The sequence below is a fragment of the Anoplopoma fimbria genome, chromosome 20 (genome assembly GCF_027596085.1).
Source record: "Anoplopoma fimbria isolate UVic2021 breed Golden Eagle Sablefish chromosome 20, Afim_UVic_2022, whole genome shotgun sequence".
Lineage (NCBI taxonomy): Eukaryota > Metazoa > Chordata > Actinopteri > Perciformes > Anoplopomatidae > Anoplopoma > Anoplopoma fimbria.
In genome coordinates this window covers 23,856,154-23,881,614 of record NC_072468.1, presented here as the reverse complement: position 1 = coordinate 23,881,614, position 25,461 = coordinate 23,856,154, and the positions used below count along the sequence as shown (strand labels likewise).

The 25,461-nt window shown below is 36.3% G+C and overlaps 1 protein-coding gene across 1 annotated transcript; it reads right to left on the bottom strand.

Moving 5' to 3' along the window:
* Nucleotides 1-7,411: 7,411 nt before the first annotated feature.
* On the bottom strand, nt 7,412-20,226 carry LOC129109743 (ubiquitin-conjugating enzyme E2 E1-like). The gene is made up of 6 exons (XM_054621867.1): nt 20,101-20,226; nt 17,248-17,431; nt 15,853-15,903; nt 11,261-11,393; nt 8,479-8,626; nt 7,412-7,540 (listed from the first exon to the last, which is right to left on the bottom strand). The coding sequence occupies exons 2-6, from the start codon at nt 17,400-17,402 to the stop codon at nt 7,443-7,445; spliced, it is 585 nt and encodes a 194-aa protein (XP_054477842.1). The 5' UTR covers nt 17,403-17,431; nt 20,101-20,226; the 3' UTR covers nt 7,412-7,442.
* Between the last annotated feature and the right edge of the window lie 5,235 nt (nt 20,227-25,461).

Sequence of the window (25,461 nt, the reverse complement as noted above, 5' to 3'; positions counted from 1 at the left end):
ATAAATTATAATTATTTTGTAACACAAGTTTTCTTAAAATGTATCTAGAAAATTAAAATGAGGCAGACTACATTTGCATAACTTTCCAGAACAGAAATCTGAAGATTGGATAAAGTTTGTTGACATTTCAGAGTGAAATGGTTTTAATGAGGCAATTTTGGATATCTTTATTTTATCACTCCTTAAATCAGAAAATACTATCAACAGACATTAAAATTCCAAGTTTCGACATGTTTACAGGAATAAAATCTTATATTAATCAGGCGATTAATGATTTATGAAGAAACCATCTCTGTTTGGTTTAAGTGCCACTGAAGTAAATATTTCTGGCTTAGAGTCGGAGAAATAACTAATTTAGAGAAAACGACATTTAAAGAAATGTTTTGTGAATGTACATACATTTAGAGGACACAACAGTTTTCTGAAATACAATCGTTCAATATGCATCAATGCTTTTTCTAATGCTAACTTTTGGTAAATTCAGTAGAAATCTTCAGACGCAAATAGCCAAAGTAGTAAAATGCACACATAAATGTGTATTTTTTTATGTTTTCTCAAATCTCAAAATTGACTAGTGCATGGTAAACAATGTTTTGGTATGTAGTGTGTCCTCTTCAAGTGAAATAAGCAACCACTCTGTAAAAATACTATTAAAAAAATCCTACATTCTGGATTTCATCTCATCAAAAGTGCAAAAGTATTACCAACAGAATTTACAAAACATATTAAAGTAAAAGTACCTTTTGGACAGAATGATCTTGTCTCTCAGAGAGTCCTAATATATAAATACTTTTATGGGAAGCAGCATTTTAATGTTGAATCTATAGCACAGTATCACTTTTTATAAGTTCATTTTGTGTTTTGTTTGTATAATCTTAATGTTTAAGGTAACCAGTAACTCCAGCTGTCAGATAATTGTCGTATAACTTGAAGTATAATGTAGCATAAGATTGAACTACGCAAGTAAAAGTACCTCAAAAATGTGAACTCCTTAAAGTACTCAATATACTTAGTTATTTTCCACCACTGGTAGATTAGGCTACATATACATACTGGTAAGGTGTAGAAATACATTTTATTAACAGAACAAGCCAACAAACAAAAAGGATGATGGAGTGTTATACAATTCTTTTATTTATTTAATGCAAAAACATGTTCTCTTGAATTTCTTAATTGTATTATACAATTTAAATGTCGTTTTCTCTTTTCTGAAACTTTGGATTTAATCGAATAACATACTTTGGCAACGGTGGTGCGGTGACCATTAATTACGCCACATATTTGTCTTAATTTGTTGTCGTTTTGTCTTTATTTCTGGAGCACTAAAGGCTTATTAAAGAATACACTCATCAGTAATCCGAGAAGAAAGCGTCAGGATTGGATTCATTCGTCTGGCTAACATACTGCTTCTCTTTTTGTTTATCCTGTTTTTCTTATGTAGCAAATGGGCTAAAACTGCATTTAAATGTGCAACTCTTTTATTGCTTAATGTAAGTTATTCTCAAACAACCTACCAAAATGCCTTCTGGCCCCGTAACTTTAAGGATCGACAAGCCCTTTAAACTCAGAGTCTTCAGGGCGTTTCACAACCAAGTGACAGCTCAGAGATATGTAAGGTCAGCTGGATAACTGAAACAGGTGCAGTCGCACCTTAAGTCTGTACAAAGTGTGTCCATAAAGTAATTAGGTCAAGGTGGGGGTTGGGAGGGTGCGTCATGCCGTTACAATGAATATATAGACAGATATGGGACAATATCTTAAGTGAACTGATTGTACTTTACAATACAGTTATTTACAGTCAAACTCAAACAGTAGTGGATATCAACTAAGTACATTTACTCAAGGAGTCTGTTGTATTTAAACATACTATGAGGAACTTTTAACCAGTTATGAAACACTGATGGCTCTATATGACCTACATAAGTTAACAAGACCTACAGCGAGAATATTGTCTGTTTCTATGTATTTCTTCTTAATGTGTTCTTAATACTGGATTACCTGCAAGATCAAACGATGGGATTTGTTGCCAATAAACACACTTTAAAGCCAATAAACACACTTTAAAGCCACTTAATACTAACAAATAAACACTAAAGAGGAAGAAGGACACCGAATTTTCGCAGCGAGTGGTACGTTAGCATGTTAAAAGTAATTTCTGACAATATATTTTGTAGTTATGGCTGATATTAGGGCAATATCCGCAAATAGAAAAAAAGGAAAGAAGTGAACAAAAAACAGAGAAAAGCTAAAAGGAACCATTAAGAGCATGAGCGAAAAAGACTTAGTTTTTTAAAAGAAACCCAAAACTGATCCAGAACTGTCCCACTTCCTCCAAGACTGGTATGTAAGAACATAACGTGTATTTTATTTATGCAAAACATTATAAGGTGTGTTTTATATCAATACATGAGTTAGCCTCGGAGTGTAAAACGTTAGCCAAAGCTAGCTAATGCTTTGGCTAACGTAGCTTGAATGTAGCTAACGTTAGCTTCATTTGTTGAGCCAAGCAAGGAAAGCAAAGCACGCAGTGATTAAGAGCGTGCTGACCAACATGCAACAGCCAATCAGGGACTGCCCATTGTTTTGACTGCTCGAAAAATACACAAAAAAAGTCACAGGCTAATTATAATGCAGAGTGACTTTATTGCAAATCTTTTTTTTAAATTAGCCATGTTCTTCAGTTTGCGATAATGGCTACATTAGCACCTCAGCAGATTTACACGACGACAATGCACATTCTGGTCTTCTTTGTACACACAGTCGTTAGGCAGACTGCTATGAAGTGAAAGTGAAATTAAGTTAATTTTGTTGCTTTGCATGGAATTCCCCCAAACTCCCCCATGAATTCAAAGAGTTGATGGTCAAAGGACGTAGATGTGTCAAACTGAACGATATAACGTTTCCACACTTCAAGTCACAGTGAAACTTCAGTGTCATTACAGAGTCAGAAGAGGGAAGAGATGTAATCAAATACTTCCGACTAAACCAATACAAACCATTGGTCAAAATGTGAGGAAGAGGAGTAAGGAGGGATGAATAAATTAGACCTCAAGCACTTTATTTTGAAGTTTTTGCAGACTGAAATCCAAACATGCTGTGATGTAACATTGCTTTGGTCCGAACTAACGGTTTGAAGTGTAATGGTTCAATAACTATTGGATGTATTGCCATAAAATTTAGTAAGTACAAATTAATTTTCTTTTCATTTCTGGTTAATCTGTCAAGTATTCTGATTTATTAATCAAAATCCTGCAAAACTAACGACATCCCCATCGGCTTCAGCTGTGCTACGTGTTTAATGCTAAATAGCAAACGTTAGCATGATTACAGGCTAACATTAAGATGGTTAACATGTTAAAACTTAGACATGCTGGATAGATAGTTGACCCAAATCACACTTCATTGGATAAAGTTTTTATACACTTTTGAATTCCGTAAAAAATATTTCATTGTTTTACTGAAAGAAAACATTTTAAACATTTATTTGACATATTCAAAAGAATAAATGGACCAATTTAAAAACATGGATGCACGATTATAACCTGAAAACTGTGTTAACTCTTCACCATGACCCTACATTCTGTCGTCATAAAACTTGAACCGCCTGTCTAGAACAACGTGAGGAAAACCACAATGTACAAAATGTACAATCAAAACAAAACCAACCACAGGAATTGTACTTTGGCTGATCTATTTTAATATTCTTGGCAACACAAAATGTTCCTGGCTGTCACCTTCCTTATAATTACTTGTAATAGCGTGATGTTAAATTCTTATTGGAGCGTGAGTAACCTGAACATTGTGTTACCTGAACTATTGTAAACCTGACAGGCTCACCCGTTTACCTTAAATGTGAATGTGTCTAATTATTGAGACAGTAATTTACTGACTCAATACTTTAAGACTCAGCCTCATTCATTCCTACGTGAAGGTGTTCATCTTTAAAAACGTCTCACAAATACATAGTTTTATTTTTAAAAACAGGCTAATTCATGTCTTAAAACACCTCGTCACTGTACTTTTTCTTACTCAATAAGGAGTTGTTTTAATCAGCAGGTGTATGTGGGATTGACTCAGAGTTAATTACAGGGCCTGTGTGTTCTTTTATACAAGGAACATGTCACCACAGTGCAATAGTGTGACCAATTTAATTGTTTCTAATGGACTATAATTGGACAGAAAATTAAGCTCAACGGCACAGAGGAATAAACTGACTGGAGTTCGTGACAATAAGACAAATAAACATATTATTTCAGTTTATCACTGAAGTTTACAGTTTCTGAGGTAAAGGACAAACAGTAAAGCAGATAAATCCAATAACAATGCATAAATCTCAGACTTCAGCTTGTGTCTCTTAAACTGTATGATGCTTAATTTGTTCATATTCAGTTAGAGGTTTACATTAAAGTTTTTTATCTTAAAGGTTCATTTTAATGACTGGTTATGTACCTGAACTGAACTGATACTCCCACATTACATTTGAGGATCAGTGTGTTTCCTGCTTCACGTATTTACATACTTACATCTGGTAAATAACCACAGTATTTGTAATTGTAATAATTAACACTGTAATGAAGCGTATTTCCTCCACTCCCTTTGTGCGATCTCCCATCAGTGTTGGTATGTTGGCGGAGAGGACGGTGAACATTCCTGATGCTCATCCAATCGATGTTTGCATCAGCAGAGCACCTACAATGGGTTTAGTCTTTCTACGCACACAGGTTTTCACTTTGGGGGACTTTAATTCTGTGCCTGGCCCTTTAAGAAGAAGAAGTGCACTACCCCTTTAAGGTGTCTCTGTGGGAAATTAAGCCTAAATATAGTTTACTTTCTTTTCCGAACATTTCAACAGCTTCTTGGCTGAGATTCAACACTTTGACTGGTTTACTTTGTCTGTAGATTTTGAACAAATATGTGACAATTCTTGAAAACGCAGACATGTACTTGAACTACTCACTCACTTAAATTAGCAGACACGGAGTGAGTAGTTCAAGTTCAATTAAATATTCAGAGAATATGCAAGTATGGTGAGGAATATAAACACTTACAGACAAAGCAGCCAACTAGTGAGCTGTTAATTAAATAATGTGCTCTTTAAACTGTATCCATTTCATTTTACCTAAACGATGATCATGGCCAAAATAATTCATAATAACAATATTATTGTGACATACATGTAAATCTGAGAAACAAAACAAAAAAATTGAAATGGCTATCAGTCAAATTAATCTTTAACTTTGCTTCTTGTGCATTTTTAGCTTCTCTTTTGGGAAATAAACTTAACTTAACTAACATTGTATGAGTGTAGGGAGGTGGAGATAAGAGTCAGTAACCATAACTGTATATATATATATATATATAAAAATCTGAAGTATTTATACTATATTAGCATATCTGTATTTTTGACATATCAATATTTCAGACAGCAGTTGACAGGATATGAAAGGTTTTGAAAGACAGCGAAGGCATTGTTTTGTGTACTGTGAAGGTTTTATTCTATATATATATATATATATATATATATATATATATACAATCATTATATATATATATACACAATCATTATCTTACACTAAACACAAACTTGTAAATGTACTCTTCTATTTGTTAAGGTTACTGAGAGTAAATGCTCTGTATTCTTGCTTTACAGCGCTGTGAAAAGTCAAAAGTTGAGTCAGATAGAAAAGATTTGCAGACAGATGGAGATGAATAGAGTTTTTTTTAGCCCCAGCAGACCTACGTGATGTGGAAAAATGTCACTCTGACATTAGGAGTCATTGAGGCGTTACGGCTTTGCAGCAAATCCAACACCTTAACCAACACTGAGTGAAGAGGGGTCACAAATACGGATTGTTACATCATGCTGAAAAACACTCAAGTGGAGAGATGGTGCTGGTTGTTAACTGGTTACCAGTTATGACTCTGAATGAGTTATCTTGTTTTGCAAGACAGACAAAAGGTCACAGCTTGAATTATCAAAAAAAAATGTGATCAGTGAAGAAAATGCAGTGACGCTAGCGTTAAGAAATAATTTAGTTTTACAGATTTTTACTGGAATCGCATTGTGAGAATCATTTTGTTTAAGTTATAATCTTTATAAAATAAACTGTTATAAAGTTTGGTTCTCCTTTGCGGCACCAAAGGTGATAATGGTTCATTTGTTTTTTGGGATCTCATTTTCAAGATATTCCAAACAGTGTCGGGAGTTCAGGGAATGTTGCCAAGGACAACAGGATCGTTAATTTAAAGGCTCGATCGCCACCATTTTACATTATTCAGTAATAGTGACTTAACAGACATTTATTTAAATAAAAATCTTAAAGATTATTACTTTGATTAAAAGTTGTCTGAATTGAGACAATTTTTAATCTAAGTTATAGTTTGAATTAATGGCAAACTGTACAAAATAATTATATATTGAAGCCTTTTAACATGTGAAAGAGTCATTTATTAATTCAAGTGTGATTATACACACATTTCTACGATATACCCTGGAAAACACTAACTTTTTTTCTGTAAACGACATAGTAGTGTTGGCAGTATCATTATTATTTTTTCCCACACAATTTTTTATTTAGTTGGCAGATATTTGAAGCAAACAGACGGTTTTAATGCAAACAATTAGCTCTGACTTAAATGTTTTTATGAAGTATTTGAACCAGTTGGGCATCTGAGAGAAGCTGCATCTAGAAAACAAACTGAGATTTCATCACTTGTTTTCTTCCGTTGTCGTTACTTTGACTACCGTTAACTCCCCCTATTTTTTAACATTTACAGGCACTATATTACTATTTATTATAAATATTGACATTTTATTATGTAGTTTTATGGAGATTAGGACATTTTAAATGTTTAAAAAATCTTATCTCCTTACATTTGTCAACAGTTATAAATTCTCCTATGAAGACCTATTTTACATTATTACAACTGTGTTTTTACTATATTGTCTGTCATAATCTGTTCATACACCAGCCACTACGCATGTGTGCCCACGGGAGCTATGCAGTAGTTGTTGACGAATACATCATTAACACTTATTATACTAATAATTAAATGTTTATACACAGCTTATGGACGCTAAATACGGATTAAAGTGTTACCAAATGATCAAATAAAGTCACTCTCAATGTTGTTAACAAGGTAAAACATTATTACAATCATCAAAGTACAACTTCTAATATCCATTCAAGTTGTTAAAATAACAATGTGACAGAAAGAAAGCAGGCGGACCAGATTTCCTTTCCATTGTGTTCCTTTATTACCATATTTGTGGAGATAACTTAATCAGGAAGCAAAAAATATACCAGACAATAAAGTACTAAAAATCTGAGATAGAAATAACCCCCCTCCCCCACCCAACACAAACACCCTAGAGCCCCCCCCCCCACCCACCCACCCCTACTCCCCCCCCTCAACCACCACCGCCGCCGTCCCCTGCCGGTCTATGTGGCGTATCTCTTCGTCCACTGTTTGGCTGTCCGGTCATGCTCCGCTCTGTTGGTCGTGTACTGGGTGGCGATGCTTCCAACCAGAGGGTCGGCTGGACGAAAAAAAAAGGTGTAAAGTTAAATTTGTCTGCCATAAAAACCATATAAGAAATGATAAAAACACACACAAGAGTTGAAACCGTTTTTGTTTTTTTTGTTGAATTAGCATCTGGTTCTAATCATTTGCCATTTCTGTTTGATTATAAACTATAAATAATTTAGCTGCAAAGCAAAACGAGGGAACATTTCATCCTTTTTTGGGGCAAAATGTGTTAAATGATTTTACTAGTGAATTCATAACTTCAGCTTACCTGTTTCAGAATACATTTTAGGGATTTAAAAGTTGTTTTTTGTACATCATAGAGGAAAATATGTGTACATGAGCGTCCAGTAACAACCTTTAACAACAGTTGGACGTCAGAACAAACGACGTGAGTCACTGAATCTTCAGTGGTACAAAGTTTACTTCCGGTTTTTTTTGCCCCAATTGGCGGTTAACAAAATGCAAAAACTCCCTCTCTGCTTTCATTATTACGAACAACTCGCAGTTTTTAAGGTAGAAAAGGATGTCCAGATGACGGCAGGGTTTCCTGTCAAGGTGGCAGACCTGACTAAATTTACCAGCATTTACCCACACATTAGTTTCAGATTCCTGTCGTTTTTGTAAAACAATGGAAAAGCTGTTTAAGCCGCATCTAATGAGCTTGAAAAGTAATTTTAAAAATCACATTCTGACAACCTGAACCGTATGATTAATTTTCCCTCCTCCCGTCTCTCCATGCGGACACATTTACTCGATGTGACACAGAGAAGTAGAGCGGAAAACGTGAGATTTGAACGCCGGCGAGACACAAAAATGAAAAAAAAGAATCTTTCCTTTAGAGCACGTCTGCTACAATAAAACCTATTTATGCTGTTTGTTGCAGAATGCTGAACATTTAAAACATAACTGTGAACTTGTGAAGTCCACCTCAGACTCGGATCATCTCACCTGGGTTACAGTCTGTGAGCAGGGAGCAGATGGACAGCAGAACCTTGGAGATGGTGAGCGCGGGGCTCCAGTTGTCCTTCAGGATGTCCAGACAGATCACCCCCTGACTGTTGATGTTGCAGTGATAGATCCTCGTACGAAAGGTTACCTGGAGACGCACAAACAAGAGAAAACATTTCATACTTTAACCCATCTGCAGACTCGGTTTTATAGCTAAAGTCTAGATATTTTCATGCCAGCTTGTCCGGAAGGGGACTAAATACGCTGCAAAGAAAGTATTTAGAGGCGTCTCTTTACCTCTTACCTCAAAATGTCTGAATGAAAATGGGTTCTATGGGTTAAAAAGAGTCTATCCTTTAAAATACATGCTCACTTTATGATAATTATATCCAGTTTGGTGCAAAATAACAGTAAAAGTAGTATAAATGTGTTATTTTCAACAACATTAAAAATGGTGTATTTGAGTATTTCTGCACACTGGGGTCTCTAAACAGTGAATCACATTAACTGAGTACGACTGGAAAGCTGAGACTCTGCTGTGGATCCAATGAGTCATTTCACACAGTGACACCTTTTTCTTTTTCTTCTTCTTCTTTTTTTTTTTAAACTTGACGTCACTGTTTAAAATGACCTGGTGTGATTTCTGGAAAGTTTACAGCCACAAACTAGAGACTAAGGGATTCACAGGAAGACTAAGGGCATTCACAGGATGAATGGTTTTCTCAGGTAAATTGACAAGAAGTGGGTTTATGAACAGTTTGAAAATGCCATTCTTGCAGCAATCTCAAAATGTTTTTTGATACCATTTCATTGCATGGATTTTTCCTATGGAACTCCTCAAGGTGTTGGTGTCTTAATGTGGTATTTAGGAGTTTCTGATCATTTTTATCAGTTCTTGAGTGTTAAAAAATGGTTAAATTTAGCACCAAATCAAATGATATCAACCAAAAATAGCTGCAACAGGTTAAGAGACATAATTGAGCACTTGAATGGAGGTACTTAAACTCTAAACTGTCAACATTTCAATAGGTGCCTAAATAAGACACAGATTTATGACTAGAAACACGTCTATGCTTTTGATATAATGTTGTTTATAACTGTTACATTAAGACTCAACTATAGTTCACTCATACAGAAAACACTAAACCTGCAGTCAGGGCTTCATTAATCATATATTTTTATCTGCAGGACATGAAAGCCCTCTGGTGGCAGAAAAGAGGTACTTTTAATTGCAAGGAAACTATCTGCTGTGACTTCTGCTTTCATGCAAAAATATTACAAAGAACTAGAAACTTCTCATTTAGGCAGAAGTGAGAGCACATGAATAGTTTTACCGTAAATGTCTCAGACAGTAGTGGCATGTTTGGGTAGATTAAAATCTGATGTTTTTCCTTTCTAACCTCACAGGGCGACTTCCTGCTGATGTTTTACAGAGTAAACCAAAGTCACACGCACACACACACACACACACACACACACACACATATACAGGCCAAAATATGTGTGTGTGTGTGTTGTCAAGAATACAGAGCTGAGAAACATATACGAGTTCAGCAGAAACCGAGTTGCTTTGTTTTTTAAATTTCTCCATAACAGCTTGTTTTTTTAACTTTCCTGTTTTGTTTTTTCAACTGTTTTTCAGGCTAATATCACGATTTGTATATTGTTTTTTTATGTGTTGTATCCCACTGGGAATGAGCCTTGTAACTAAACTGTGTTTTTACCATTGAGATTGGCATTTTTATGGCCATCACAATGACCATATTTGTCGCCTAAAATAGCTTAATTGGTCCAAATAAACCTGTGGGGACCAACAAATGAACCATAATCATGTTTTGTGTTGTTGTTTTGCGACAGGAGAAGCTTTGCCTCAGGTAAAAGAGAGAGAGAGCACTCTGTTTACGGTCCAACCAACAGCCAAAGCAAAATATATAGCTAATGGTAGAGTGCATAGAGGCTAAATTTTATTAAAAAGTGTAATTAAATCTATTATATATATTTTTCCTGTTGTCAACAAAACCCACAATTGTTATTCCTTTCTGCTATGAAGCTCAATTGTGGTTCAAAAACTATTAAAACATCATTGAGCTACACTGTGGAACTGGGTGACGTTTCTTTATTACCATTAACACACACACACACACACACACACAGTAATTTATCTTTTAGGCAAAAACTGGGGCTTAAAAGAGTCAACAAAAATTCACCACACTTAACCGTCAACAGCTGCAGCAGTTTAAGGAAATTATTGAGCCTTTTAAAACAAATAAATTAAGGAATATATTTGTTTAACTTGGCTCGAGGCTGAGCGCCAAAGACTTTGTAGGTAAGAAAGAAAGTCTTAAGAACACAAAGAGAAGCTCTCACATAGTTGGTTTCCACAGGATTTGAATATAGAAAAACACCTGACTTGTCGTGTAAATTACACTTTAAAAAGCTAAACCTGATCTTTAAATATCAAAAACACATCTGTGACTGCAGCTGAAACCCCCCCCCCCCCCATGTCAGAACTCAACTTTCATACAGATTCATATAATGAGTCATAACGTCAGTCAGCTTTGTGTCGTTCACTGACGTCAAGGTTAAAGGATTTATTTGTAATATATATATCTTTTTTTCTTTTGAATATTAATCTCTGGGGTCAACATGTGAAGAGCAGCTGTAAAGCAGATTTTAAATAATTTTGTCTGGTTGTTTTAGAACCACGTCAGGAAACTGTACTACGTTTTGTTCACAGTCTGCATGAGAGTACACTCAGACAATGTAGCACTACTAGCAGTACCTTGGGGGGTTTGAAGGGGTAGTCTGGCGTGAAGGCGATGTCCAGGAAGAAGACGCCTCCCTCGTACACGGAGCCCGGTGGTCCCAGGATGGTCGACCTCCACTCATAGATGTTGTCTCCTTTGGGGCCAGCACTGCAGGCAGAAAATGAAACAGTTTCACCTACAGCTGCACAAAAAATCATGAGGCGCTGGATAACACATTAATCCACACAGGAGCGCTGAATTTAATACCTTCAACATCATCTTAAAATGTAAACTCTATGGATTCACCTGCTACTGCACTGATTCATATTTGAAAATGTAAAATAATCTATGTTTATTCTTTTCTATTCTTTATTCTCATCAGTAATGCAGCAGCAGGAGAAAAAACAAACACACCATTACAAAATGAATCTGTCAGTAAAACACAGCATAATTCTGAATAAATAAAGTCAGGAGGAAAAAGACGCCCACACACCGAGGAAAACCGTCAATATATCAATCTAGATTATAGGCTTCTGTTCAAGCAGATGCAACTGGATCGACATCAATGCAGAGTGTACTACAGTATGAAAGTCACATACTCATTCATGTTCTGTGTGTGTAACCTGACGAATCGCTGCACAGCTAAAGCGTACTGGCAGCTTTCTGTGAGTGTGTGGGCGTTTTTATTTCTCTTTCTTCAGTAAAGAGATGAACTAAAAACAGACTAGAAAAGGAAGCTTTTAAAAGGGAAATTCCACCTGATTTAAGCAAATTCACTCTGTAGGAGTCGATACCGTATGAAATGGTTCCTTTATTTCTTGAAGCTCAAACGGATAAAAGGGAATAGCATCTTTTGGATATCTTGTACTTGCACTGCCTTTGATGGATGAATGCATATATAACATGTGCAAATGTATTCATTAATTAATCATTTGGACCTTAAATGCACGGATACATTTCTGCAAAGTGGCTTTCACAGATTTGTGGTCACAAGGATGTTATTTTACCCTTTTAAATGTAGAGTGATGAAAGTTGCATCTCCCCTGTGCATCATTCAGAAGACGCCTCGCTTCAAAGCAAATCCCCGGTGGGGGTGTGTGTGTGTGTGTGTGTGTGTGTGTGTGTGTGTGTGTGTGTGTGTGTGTGTGTGTGTGTGTGTGTGTGGACGTGTCATGAGCTGTAATCTGTATTGATCTTTGCTCAAAGCAGCGCTGGCTTTTATCCCTCTTACATACAGAACATGTGGTCTCGAGCCCCTCGGGGTCACGAGTACAAGACACAGTGGTATCGATTCAAAACGGTTGGTGGCGGCGGTGGGAAGACAGATGTTGTGCTCTTTTTTTTTTTTTAAACATTAACACGGACGTTTGGCAGAGTTTCAGTGAAAGCTAAGACATAGAAAAATCGATCCAGGCAGCAAAGTTTGTATAAATTAACCGGGTGTTAAAAGATAGAACTGTTAGTGTGACGAGTGAAAACTTTCACCCAACGAAAGAGTTTCAAGTTGTTGATTTTTATGAGATGAACACATTCTCTCCGACACACTCAAATCATTTTTGATATCATCCTCTTTCCATAATTCAAAGACTTGAAACAGTCAAACAGTCTGAACTTTTAAGAGTTTTCCAGATGGGCAACGCCAAAACTCATAATACAACTTTAGATAAAAGACTTCCTTAAAGGGTTAGTAACCAAGAAGAAGTGTTTTTATTTAACAAGATGGATTCATTTAATATAGAGCTGAAATGATTAGTGATTTGAGCGATCAACAGAATATTAATGACTCGTTTCCTCACTGGAGCTTCTCAAATGAGAGAATTTGCTGCCGTTTTCTCTGTTTTATATAATAAAAACTGAATAATTTGAGATTTTTGACTGCTGGATAGAAAAAAACAAGAAATGTGAGAATGTGACTTTAGGTTCTGTTAAATTATGAGAATTTTGTGTTCTGTTTTTTGATAAACAATATATAATCTGGAGAAAAATCAACGACGAAAAAAATAAATTAGTTGCAGCCCAAATAAATCGACCAATTAACTAAATGCTCTGCACCATACTTAGCAGTACCAACATTGTTGTCTTTATTTAAATCTGTATAATAAACAAGTTATAACTACATGATACAAGCCAGAAATAAATAAAGAACTAATGACTCTTGTTTCATTGATGTCACCAACATGCAGACGAGCTACCTCGACCTTCAATGACAAGTTAAGCTTAAATGTATTTTAACATTAAGGACATTTAAGAACACATAATACGAAGTAATCAATTAAACACATGTAATTGGTCGTGTGCTGGCCTTCGTAAGGTTGTGTTTTAAGCGGTCACACTTCACTTAATTAGGTATTTCATTATGAATTTACTTAAATGTCAGAAGCCTGTCGCTGAAACCTGTAACTGCTGTTGTCCATTAATGTAAAACCTTCAGCTGCAGTCATGCGTCCTTAATCCAGAATTTAAGACGTTAATTTGACCAAGAACATCATTGCACCGCAGAAAAGATACAGACAGAAGTATTAAAGGAGGAAAGCTTTTAACTGGGTTTACTATGATACATGACAATGTTTCTATTGTTTTCGTTTCCTGTCTTGCAAGAACTGGACACAAATTCTGCAATTTATAGAGTTTTCGATAAATATAACTTTAATAAATTAGAGAAAAGCTAGAAGCTATTTCAAGGTAATCTAAATGTTGAATGAAAAATATAAAAACATGATTAAGTAACTGCAGTATAATAATAATAAAAAAAAAAAGAACAGTCCTCTCTTTTAGATTGCTGCAATTTTCCATTACTCAAACTCACATTTAAAAACGTCTGCGCTGTGTGGTAAAAGTTAAACATTTACACATGCCATGAGCTCTCCTGCAGAGAACAGCTTGACCTCATGAATGGAGTTTTTAAATGAAGGCTGGCTGTAATGTGGCAGGTAGAGAGAACAGAATGAGGTTTTATAAATGAGGAGAAGTCTGAAGAAAAAGCAGCGGTAACAACACAAACTCAACAAACTTTTCTTTTTTTTTAAAGAACGTGACTGTGAATACCAAACATTTTCTTCCAGTTAGCAACAGATATCCAGACGGGGATGGTCTGTGGCCTGAGGAGGCTCGTTTGATCTACAGAGACACGATGGTAGAGATTCCTCTGTTTTTTCTTTTTCTCCTTTCACAGGGAGGTCAAAGGTCAGGCTCTGCTTCAGAACAGCAGCCTGGAGCACGGAGGGATTTGGTGATTTGCCTCGGGGACACCGGAGGAGAGAGGACGCCTGCTGCGATGGCGGCCAGAACCCAGACCGTCTGGTTTTAAGGGTCATCTTTTGAATCATAAACACCAAAGTAAAGCGAACTGCTGTTTTAAGTGTCACATCCAAGTCCTCAAGCTAGTTATTGTTATTATTATTTTTCCCGATAGATTGAATTTGCCTTTAAAATGCCAGAAAATAGTGAAAAATGGTCTTCAAAATGTCCAAGAACACAAAGTGACATATGCAAATTACTCATGTAGTCCAGCCAAAAAGTCCCAAACCATTAAGTTTTTAACATATAAAACAAAAGAAAACATCAAAGTGTGTCATGAGGAGCTGGTAGCATTGCAACATGCACAATAACAAGTGTTTTGTCTTTTTTAAATACCAATTATCATCCATCTCTGATCTTCAAAGGATCATAATGAAAGTTTTGGATTACTAACTCAAACCTCATTGATCTTATCAGTTTCATAGTGATGTCATTTGTAATTTTTAACAAAAGTGTTTTATGAGACATCTATTTAATTGTTTAAAAAGTGATGTTTGGTGGAAGTTAATAATTCCTTTGTCTTTTGTAGGACTAGTTTGTTTTTAAGAAATTTGTAAATCGGATGTGAGATTTTATTGTTGGTTCCTATTTTGAGGACAGCATAACCAAATTTTGCACCGGCCTTTAAATAGATTGTGTATAAGAACATCTCCACTTAAACCGGGTTGATTTTATGCAAAGGGACATTTGTCTTAATGACACCTTCTGGCAGATTAAAGAGGAGCCGACATCAGCAGCCTGTTCCGACATCACGTCTGCGCTAAATCAAGCTTATACTTCATTAGTAATGAGGAATGATGGCGTGATCGACTCTGCTGCTGAGTCAAGAGTGACGCCGAGTGGTGGAATGTGGTATGGCGGTCTTATGGGTAGTTTAATATCAAACCGGTTTAAAATATTTCAGCCTCAAACCTGAACCAGTTGGGCTCTACTGCCAGTTTAGTAATGAGTTAAAAGGAAATACTGCAGTTTTTACATAGTTCCCAGTATATGAGTACAAGTACTGAATATCCTCCTTCATACTGTCCACATTCACTGCAGTTTCTAAGGCAACATCAATACAAAATTGTCATAACATGATTATTATTAAATTAGGCGCAAGACTAACAAATGATTTTGGTGAGTAAACGTCTCCACCCACAGTTGAGAAATGATGTGTAGTTACGGCCTCGTGTTACTGGAATGATCCCAGTCATTACTGGGAGTCAGATGAGTACTTCATACCTGAGTTTAAGTATTACTACAATAGGTTTCAGTAGAGAAAGGTGTTCCCAACGAGTACTGGAAAGACAACTAACAGACTTTTAAAAGGCTAAAGAATGAAACACACCTGCAGTTTGGCGGAGGGTCCAGAGTTATATCAGCCAGCTCTTTCTGAATCCTGCACACAAATGAAATACAATAAAAAGAATCAGTCGCTGGCAAAACATCTTTCTTCCTTCAAATATGAGGAAAAAACAAATACTGAAACTTATCATCCATCTCTGACTCTCAGTTTCTGAATGATTTCATTATTTACTATTAGTTTCTTGTAATCAGGTTTGGGGAATAATATTATGATCTAAATAAAAAGGTAGCTGTATTCCCTTAGACATTATGTAAAAAAGGGGATTACAAGCAGGATTGTTATTTTAAATAAATGTGTTGACACACAAGTGCGAGTCGCAGCAGATCAGCGAGGAAGCCGTCACACACAAATGAGGAAGTTGGCGTGTGATCCATGTTAGTGAAGAAAAAAGGGATTCCACCGGGTGATTATTTCACCATAATGTTGTATATAAAGCAGAAAAGGGGAACAAAATCAGAGTACAGTCCAAGTTACAACAATACTGGACGATTTGCACACTTTTCCAGTTTAACAACATCATTCTTTTTGCCAGGAAGCATCCCAGCGTGAAACATTTTTTATTTTTTATATATATATATATATATATATATATATATATATATAAATACTACAGGATAAACCGAGACATCTGCATGTAATTTAATTTATATGGGTACAGTTGCTGCAACAAGTTTCAATCTGCGACACTAAGGTGCCAAATGATTTGAGTCCTTGGAATGATGACAATATTTTCACAGCAGGGAGGCAGAACTTACACTGGGCTGTGATGTTGTTTCCTTATTCTGCTTTACATACTAAATAACGGCGTAGTTTCTTTTTGTATCGTCATTGTTTGCATATTTGGTATTGAGGTAATACAAAAAAAGTAACAAAATATGATCAGATAACATTACTTTTATATTTCGTCAGGTCGTTTTTTGTGTGAACATGGATGTAATAAAAAAAAAAAGGGTGAGAGGGTTTGTTTGTTTTGTCAGAGGAGAAAAAGGAAGGTTTTTATCTTGTGACTGTGTACGTTATGGTCAGTTGGAGCTACTGTCTGAGTAGAAATTAGCATTTGTTCCTCTTCTGTTATGGATTTCTTCTTATTTGACAGCTGAACAATGATGCAATTTTGTGGTACAAGAAAACGCTGCTTGTTCTATTGAAATGTACAGTTGATGCTTCTGTATTTTTTTTTCTGCTATCTCAATATGGTGTAACATTTGCAAGACTCATTTAAATGCAACCATAGTTGTTGGAAGTAAAAATCCCATAATTACAACAAGAAAGAAATCAGATTAAAGCAAATGTAGGAGGAAAAAGCAGTCTGATTGTGACGTACACCCTGAGCATTCATGATTCATTCATATACAATATGTTTTTCTTATTTTTTACCTTTTGGCGCTGGTGGAAAGCAGCTTGGAGGTCTTGCTCATGCTGGCTTTGCTCTCCCGTTTCTTTTTGCAAAGTACGTCCCTCTGTCTGGTTTGGCTGGAGGAAGGCGGCGATGAAGACGAGCTTGTGCTGGCACGGGAATCCTCATCCGACATACCGGTTTGGATTGGAGATGAGCCGGAACCTGAGGCAGCGAAAAACACACCAAAAAAACAAACAAACTGAGAAGTTAACACAAGCAGCTGCTAGGAAGGTGGAGCAGTTTCAGAATGATTTCCAACCAGAGTAGATGTTAATGTGTCCTCTGAGTGGCCACAATATCTGATAGGTTTCATAACACACGAGTCACTTTCACTGTTTGTAAACATTCATTAGTGTGTTTGACTGCTGGTTTATGTGCCAGAGTAGAAATACTGACACATGTATCTGTACTGTGGTGTTTAAACTGGCCTATTTATGTGATAACAGGCTCAAATTAAAGGGTTTTTATGAAGATGACTGTTTGTAACTGACGATTTATAGACATTAATTTGCATTTTTTTCATAAGAAACTGATGGTTAACTTCTACAGCAGATGGTTGACGAGAAATACTAATAAACTTCTATGGACTCTGGTGTTTAAACTACCTTTTTCTTGTGATAAGACTCATATTTAAGTGTTTCATGAAGATTAGTATTAGTAACTGAAGATTTATAGACATTAATTTGCATGTTTTCATAGGAAACTTGCCGGTTTACTGCCACAGTAGATGGTTGAGAGAAATACAGACGAACTTCTCTGTAGTCTGGTACTTAAACTACCGTTTTCTTGTGATTACAGACTCAGATTAAAGTGTTTTCATGAAGATAACTGTTTGTAACTGACGATTTATACACGTTAATTACATGTTTTCGTATGAAACTTGCCGGTTTACTGCCACAGCCGATGGTAAAGAAGAAACACTGACAAACGTCTCTGTAGTCTGGTGTTTAAACTACCTTATTCTTGTGATAACAGACTCATATTTAAGTGTTTTTATGAAGATAAGTATTAGTAAATGACGATTTATGGACATTAATTAGCCTTTTTTCATAGGAAACTGATGGTTATATATTTAAATACTCAAAGGGAATTATAACCATTTGTTGGCAGTGAGGAGGAGATATGGAGGCCAAACAAAGATGTCAGCTCCTTCCCCCCCAACAACAAGTATACTGAACGTTAACCAACGTTTCCGTGACGGGGAACCAACGGCCGTTAGCTCGAAGATTAGTATTAGTAAATGACGATTTATGGACATTAATTTGCATGTTTTCATAGGAAACTAATAGTTAACTTCTACAGTAGATGGTAGAGAGAAATACTGATGAACTTCTCTGTACTCTGGTGTTTAAACTACCTTATTCTTGTGATAAGACTCATATTTAAGTGTTTCATGAAGATAAATATTAGTAAATGAAGATTTATGGACATTAATTTGCCTTTTTTCATAGTTAACTGCTGTTAACTGCCAGTTAACAGCAGTTACAGACCAACTTCTCTGTCCTTTGGTGCTTTAACTGCCCTTTCCTTGTGTTTTAATGGAGATGACTATGACAAACTCCAGATAAATGACAGTTATATATATATATATATATATATATATATATTTAAATACTCAAATATTTAAATACTCAAAGGGAATGATAACCATTTGTTGGCAGTGAGGAGGAGATATGGAGGCCAAACAAAGATGTCAGCTCCTTCCCCCCAACAACAAGTATACTGAACGTTAACCAACGGCCGTTAGCTCGAAGATTAGTATTAGTAACTGACGATTTATGGACATTAATTTGCATGTTTTCATAGGAAACTGATGGTTAACTTCTACAGTAGATGGTTGAAGAGAAATACTGACACTAATCTGGACTCTGGTACTTAAACTACCTTATTCTGGTAACAACAGACTCAAATTAAAGGGTTTTAATGAAGATAAATATAAGTAAATGAAGATTTATGGACATTAATTTGCCTTTTTTCATAGTTAACTGCTGTTAACTGCAGTTACAGACCAACTTCTCTGTCCTTTGGTGCTTTAACTGCCCTTTCCTTGTGTTTTAATGGAGATGACTATGACAAACAGATAAATGACAGTTATATATATATATATATATATATATATATATATATATATATATATATATATATATTATATATTTAAATACTCAAAGGGAATGATAACCATTTGTTGGCAGTGAGGAGGAGATATGGAGGCCAAACAAAGATGTCAGCTCCTTCCCCCAACAACAAGTATACTGAACGTTAACCAACGTTTCCGTGACGGGGAACCAACTGAAAACCAACGGCCGTTAGCTCGCGACGAACGTTAGCTCGCGAAGTGCTACCTAGCAACGGCCCCCCCTCCACACTCAGGCCCTAACGACTCCACGGGATGCGACTACTTCCTGGATCGTTGGTGGTGCATCCCCCCTTTCCAAGTTACCCGGGGTAACCGTGCTATATATATATATAAATAAATATATAAATAAATAAAAATAAAAAATATATATAAGAGTCTTTAAACAAGGTGTTTATGTTTTAAAAATAATAATAAAAATAATAAATATATACGTGTTTCAAAAAAAGGCAGTGGACGCGTCACGGAGCAGCCGGGAGCCGCTCCGCTCCAGCACGTAGCCGGAGCCCGTTTTTTCCATGCAACCGACCGAGCCTCGAACGAGCAGTTTGTGTCTTTAAAGCCGAACAACCGACGCGTCCAGCGGCCGAGCGGCGGACGCAGGCGGCGGGTAGAACCGTGAACCTTCCTCCGTCTCTTTAGCGGTCCGGTACCGGCCGTGAACGGTGAGTTTCGCGCTCGCTTTGAGGGAACTTACCCAGTCTATTGTGTCTGGACCTCCGCCACGGTCTCGGCTGGCTGGTGCCTGTCGCCCTCTGCGGAACGGAAGTAGCCTCACCGCGGCTACAGAGAGCGGAGCGGCCCCGGTGCTGCTCTGGAAACACCGCAGCCCGCACAGACACGCACAGACACGCATAAACATACACAAACACGCATAAACACGCATAAACATACATAAAATAAACATGCATAAACACGCGTAAACATACATTAACATGCATAAACATACATAAAATAAACATGCATAAAATAAACATGCACAAACACGCATAAACATACAAAACATACATAAACATACATAAACACGCATAAGATAAACATGCATAAACATACATAAACACGCATAAACATACATAAAATAAACACGCATAAACACGCATAAAATAAACATACATAAACATACATAAACACGCATTAAACATACATAAAATAAACACGCATAAACATACATAAACATGCATAAAATAAACATGCACAAACACGCATAAACATACAAAACATACATAAACAAACTTAAACACGCATAAAATAAACATACATAAACACGCATAAACATACATAAAATAAACACGCATAAACATGCATAAACACGCACAAACACGCATAAACATACATATACACGCATAAAATAAACATGCATAAACATACATAAACACGCATAAAATAAACATGCATAAACATACATAAAATAAACACGCATAAACATACATAAACACGCATAAACATGCACAAACACGCACAAACATACATAAACATGCATAAAATAAACACGCATAAACACGCATGAACATGCATAAACATACATAAAATAAACATGCATAAACATACATACACATGCATAAACATGCACAAACACGCATAAACATACATAAACACGCATAAACATGCATAAACATACATAAACACGCATAAAATAAACACGCATAAACATGCACAAACACGCATAAACTAAACACGCATAAACATGCATAAACACGCATAAACTAAACACGCATAAACATACATAAACACGCATAAAATAAAAATAAACATGCATAAACATACATAAACACGCACAAACACGCATAACATACATATACACGCATAAAATAAACACGCACAAACACGCATAAACATGCATAAACACGCATAAAATAAACATGCATAAACACGCATAACATAAACACGCATAAACATGCATAAACATACATAAACACGCATAAACACGCATAAACACGCACAAACACGCATAAACAACATAAACATGCATAAACATGCATAAAATAAACACGCATAAACTAAACATGCATAAACATGCATAAACACGCATAAACACGCATAAACACGCATAAACACGCATAAACACGCATAAACATACATAAACATGCATAAAATAAACATGCATAAACACGCATAAACACGCACAAACACGCACAAACACGTACAAACATGCATAAACTAAACATGAAGTTTATACACATGTGCATTAATTTAGAATGCAACATCAAGATGCTGCATTAACTCATGAACTTTGTGTTTCATCAACTTAAATATTCTAATTTGAGGGATTTATGCAACCTGATTACATCCTAACAACCAAAGTGTCACAAGTATATGAGTTTTATACACATATGTGCAATTATTTAGATTTAATGCAACTTTCAACATATGTGCAATTATTTAGAATGCAACATCAACATACTGCACACATGATGATTTAACTTGTGAACTTTCTGTTTCATGAACTTAAATATTCTAATTTGAGGGATTTATGCAACCTGATTACATCCTAACAACCAAAGTCACATAAATATATGAGTTTTATACACATATGTGCATTTATCTAGAATGCAACATCAAGATACCTCATTAACTTGTGAACTTTGTGTTTCATGAACTTAAATATTCTAATTTGAGGGATTTATGCAACCTGGTAATACATCCCAACCACCAAAGTGTCATAAATATATGAGTTTTATACACATATGTGCATTTATTTAGATTGCAACATCAACATACTGCACACATGATGATTCAACTCGTGAATTTTGTGTTTCATGAACTTAAATATTCTAATTTGAGGACTTTATGTAGTCATATACAGTAACAGTCAAAAGTTTGGACACACCTTCTCATTCAACTACTTTGAAGAATGTAAAATATAAAACATATTCTGGTTTGTTGAGCATTTGTTTGTTTACCACATAATTCCATATGTGTTCCTTCATAGTTTGGATGTCTTCAATATTAATCTACAATGTAGAAAAAAATAAAAATAAAGAAAAACCTTAGAATGAGAAGGTGTGTCCAAACTTTTGACTGGTTCTGTATATGACTACATTTGTCAGACAAGCATACAAACTCAAGCCACAAATGCAATGCACGTTTCACAATTATTCATAATTAAAGAAGATAATTTGGAAAGTGTGATGTGTTTTGTTTATTACATACAAGATGATTACTCCAAAAGACCTTCTGCAATGACTAAATTGCTGCATCGTTGGCCACAGAAACTGAAAACCCACAGAAAGTGACCGCGTCTGACTCATTACTAACAAGGTGTTATCATTATTGGGCCTGTGAGTTGAAATTATTCATTGCACTCTGCAGCACAAAAAGCACATTCTCACAGTTTCAAGGGGATAATGTGGCTTTTCTGTATCAAAGGGCATCGATTATCTGCACTTTTCTGCATCCAACGTGTGCAACCAGCATTTCAGAAACCTTATTTTAACTGCATCTGGTGATAAATTACACAATAAGTGATGTTTTAGATGGAAGCGGGGCCATACAGCAGTTAAATGAGCCACAAAGAACATTATACACCGTTACCTGCTGGTGGATGAGTGAGTTTAAAAGGTTAACAGGGTGATATAGAATTGTGAACACTGCTGTGTCAATATTTTGACAGTAGCATGTGCTCATCTTTAACCCCATTTATGTCCTGAATCATACATTTCCCATTCAGTTTTGAATATAAACCTTTTTTACGCCTCATCTGTCTGTTGCTACACTTGATTGAGGCTGTGTAATTCAGAGTGAAACCCAAAATGAACTGTGCAAAATGAGGATAATCTCCTCCACGAAACCCAAACTCCCCAAGGAGCCATGGAAGAACAATTTGATATCATTTTAAGATCCAACAAACGATAATTAATTAACGTGAGCCTAATCCTTTCCTTAAATCTATGGCCAATATATATCTGGTGTTGTCGTCATTTCAGCACCCATTAAAGCAGGCGTGGAGGCTTTATCCAGTTTCTTCTTGCAGACTAATGGCCATCTTATTATTTATGCCAACTACCGGCCAATCAGATCCTTCAAAAACATCTATTTTCACCAGGATCTGGAACATCAAATCTGTACAAACAGACCAAGAGCTGACTCTGTCTTTTTGCTTAAAAGCTTTTGTATGATTAATTTACAAAGCCAAAACGTGCGGGGGATTTGAGTATGAGTGATCCATTCCTTCTGTTTCTTTAATACTTCTGCTATGACTTTCCCAAAGATCGTGATGTGTTTCATTCTTTCCCCAGTAGAGTAAACTAAACTGAAACAAGGTGGAGAACCAGTAGAGAACCTTTTAAAGAACAAAACACAGGCTTACACATGCGGGGGTTATGAGACAATAGGCCCCTGGCGACAGACATGCTAAAGGCCCCACATGCCTCTCCCTCATAGGAGCAGGACACAGTTAATAGTTATTCAGCCTCTTTGTAGTCATTTTGTAGCATTAATGTCTTCTTTAGTTTCTCTTTGTAGTCGTTTTGTGCGTCTGTGTAATCACTTTATGGCTGTTTGTAGCCAGTTGTGTCTCTTTGTGGTCATTTTGTATCTCTGTCTAATCATTTTGTTGTTGTTTGTAGCCATTTTGTGGCTTTAATGGAGTCATCTGTGGTCACTTTTAGCTGTTTGTAGTAATTTTAGATTTTCGTAGTATTTTGTCTCTTTTTCTTAGTCACTTTTTCTGGCTGTTTGTAGTTATGTTGTGTTTCTTTGTAGTCATTTTGTGGCTGTTTTCAGTATTTTTGTGTTTTTTTCCAAGTCATGTTGTGCAGCTCTCTACTGTAAAGTACTATTTAGGCCTCTTTTGCATTTTAGCCCATCCAATCTGTATATTTAAAACCACGCCTGTTCCTGACTGATAAGACCTTTTTATCATTTATTGACACTGTCAGGGTAAAGTTTATCAAGACGTGACACAGTGATGGTTGATGTAAATAAAGGTATTTAACTAATTTGTTTATTCATATATATGGAAAGTGCAGCTCTTTCAGTGGACTATCGGCAATCGTCAAGTTGCTGCAGCCGGTTAATGAGGATGTCTTCTGTGTGCGCGATTAATGCAATTGACCCTTTTTGCTAAGACCCGCCCCCGCCGCTACTCTGTCAAGCTGTCAGAGCTACGTTGCCATGGAGCCCACACTGTCACTAACTGCACTCTGTGAATAGATATAATCGAATTTCTGGATGAACGAAAAAGCAATTTTCATGGCCGTTGCTGCACTACGATTGGCCAGTCTGCGTCCGAGGGCCGGGACTTAGCGAAGGCTCAATTATGAATGTGTTTAGTCATCAATTATACTGCAAAAAAGGAAGACGAGTCTCCGCTCTCTACTCTGCAGGACATAAACTCTCAGGCTGTGCAAACACAAAGACATTCATAGCATGTGGGGGCGGGACTTATGCAGACAGACGTTTCTCTATTATCATCAGCCCAATGTTAATTTATACAAAAATAAAGATGGGCTGATCTTCCAGTTTAAGAAGGTCAGTCTTCCAAAAAAGAAAGAAATTCATTCATGATTTTCTACGATGACGTGCAGACCGAGAGGCTGACACATGAAAACACAATAAACCTAATAAAAGCTACAAGATACGGAGGGAGCCATAATGAGCCACACCCCAGCTAAAGCAGATATCTGATAAAATAAACTTTATTGTAATTGAGCCAATGTTTCAGACCGTAAAGTTTTACAATCAGGTGTGTGTGTGAGTGAGTGATGAAAGCAGTCATGAGCCGTGACTGAGTGAGTGAAGAAGTGGAAATATTTAAAGCTGCAGTCGAACACAAAATCCCAGACGGAGCCGAGCGTTTTTTTTGTTTTTTTCTCACAAGCCAACCACAGTGTGTTTTATTGGGTGCTTCAGTAATACAAGTGCACAACAAACCACTCTGCAATTGCAGAGGTGGCGGGTAGCCAGTAAATATACAAGTCCTGCCTCTTTCACAGGCAGACCTATACTTTTGTGGTCTGCCTCAAAAGCCTTTGAAAAAATACATACAGTACAAACAAAATCAGAGGAAGTTAAAAAGCATGAAGGATCCATTGACGCAAACCTTCCTGTTCCATGCAGA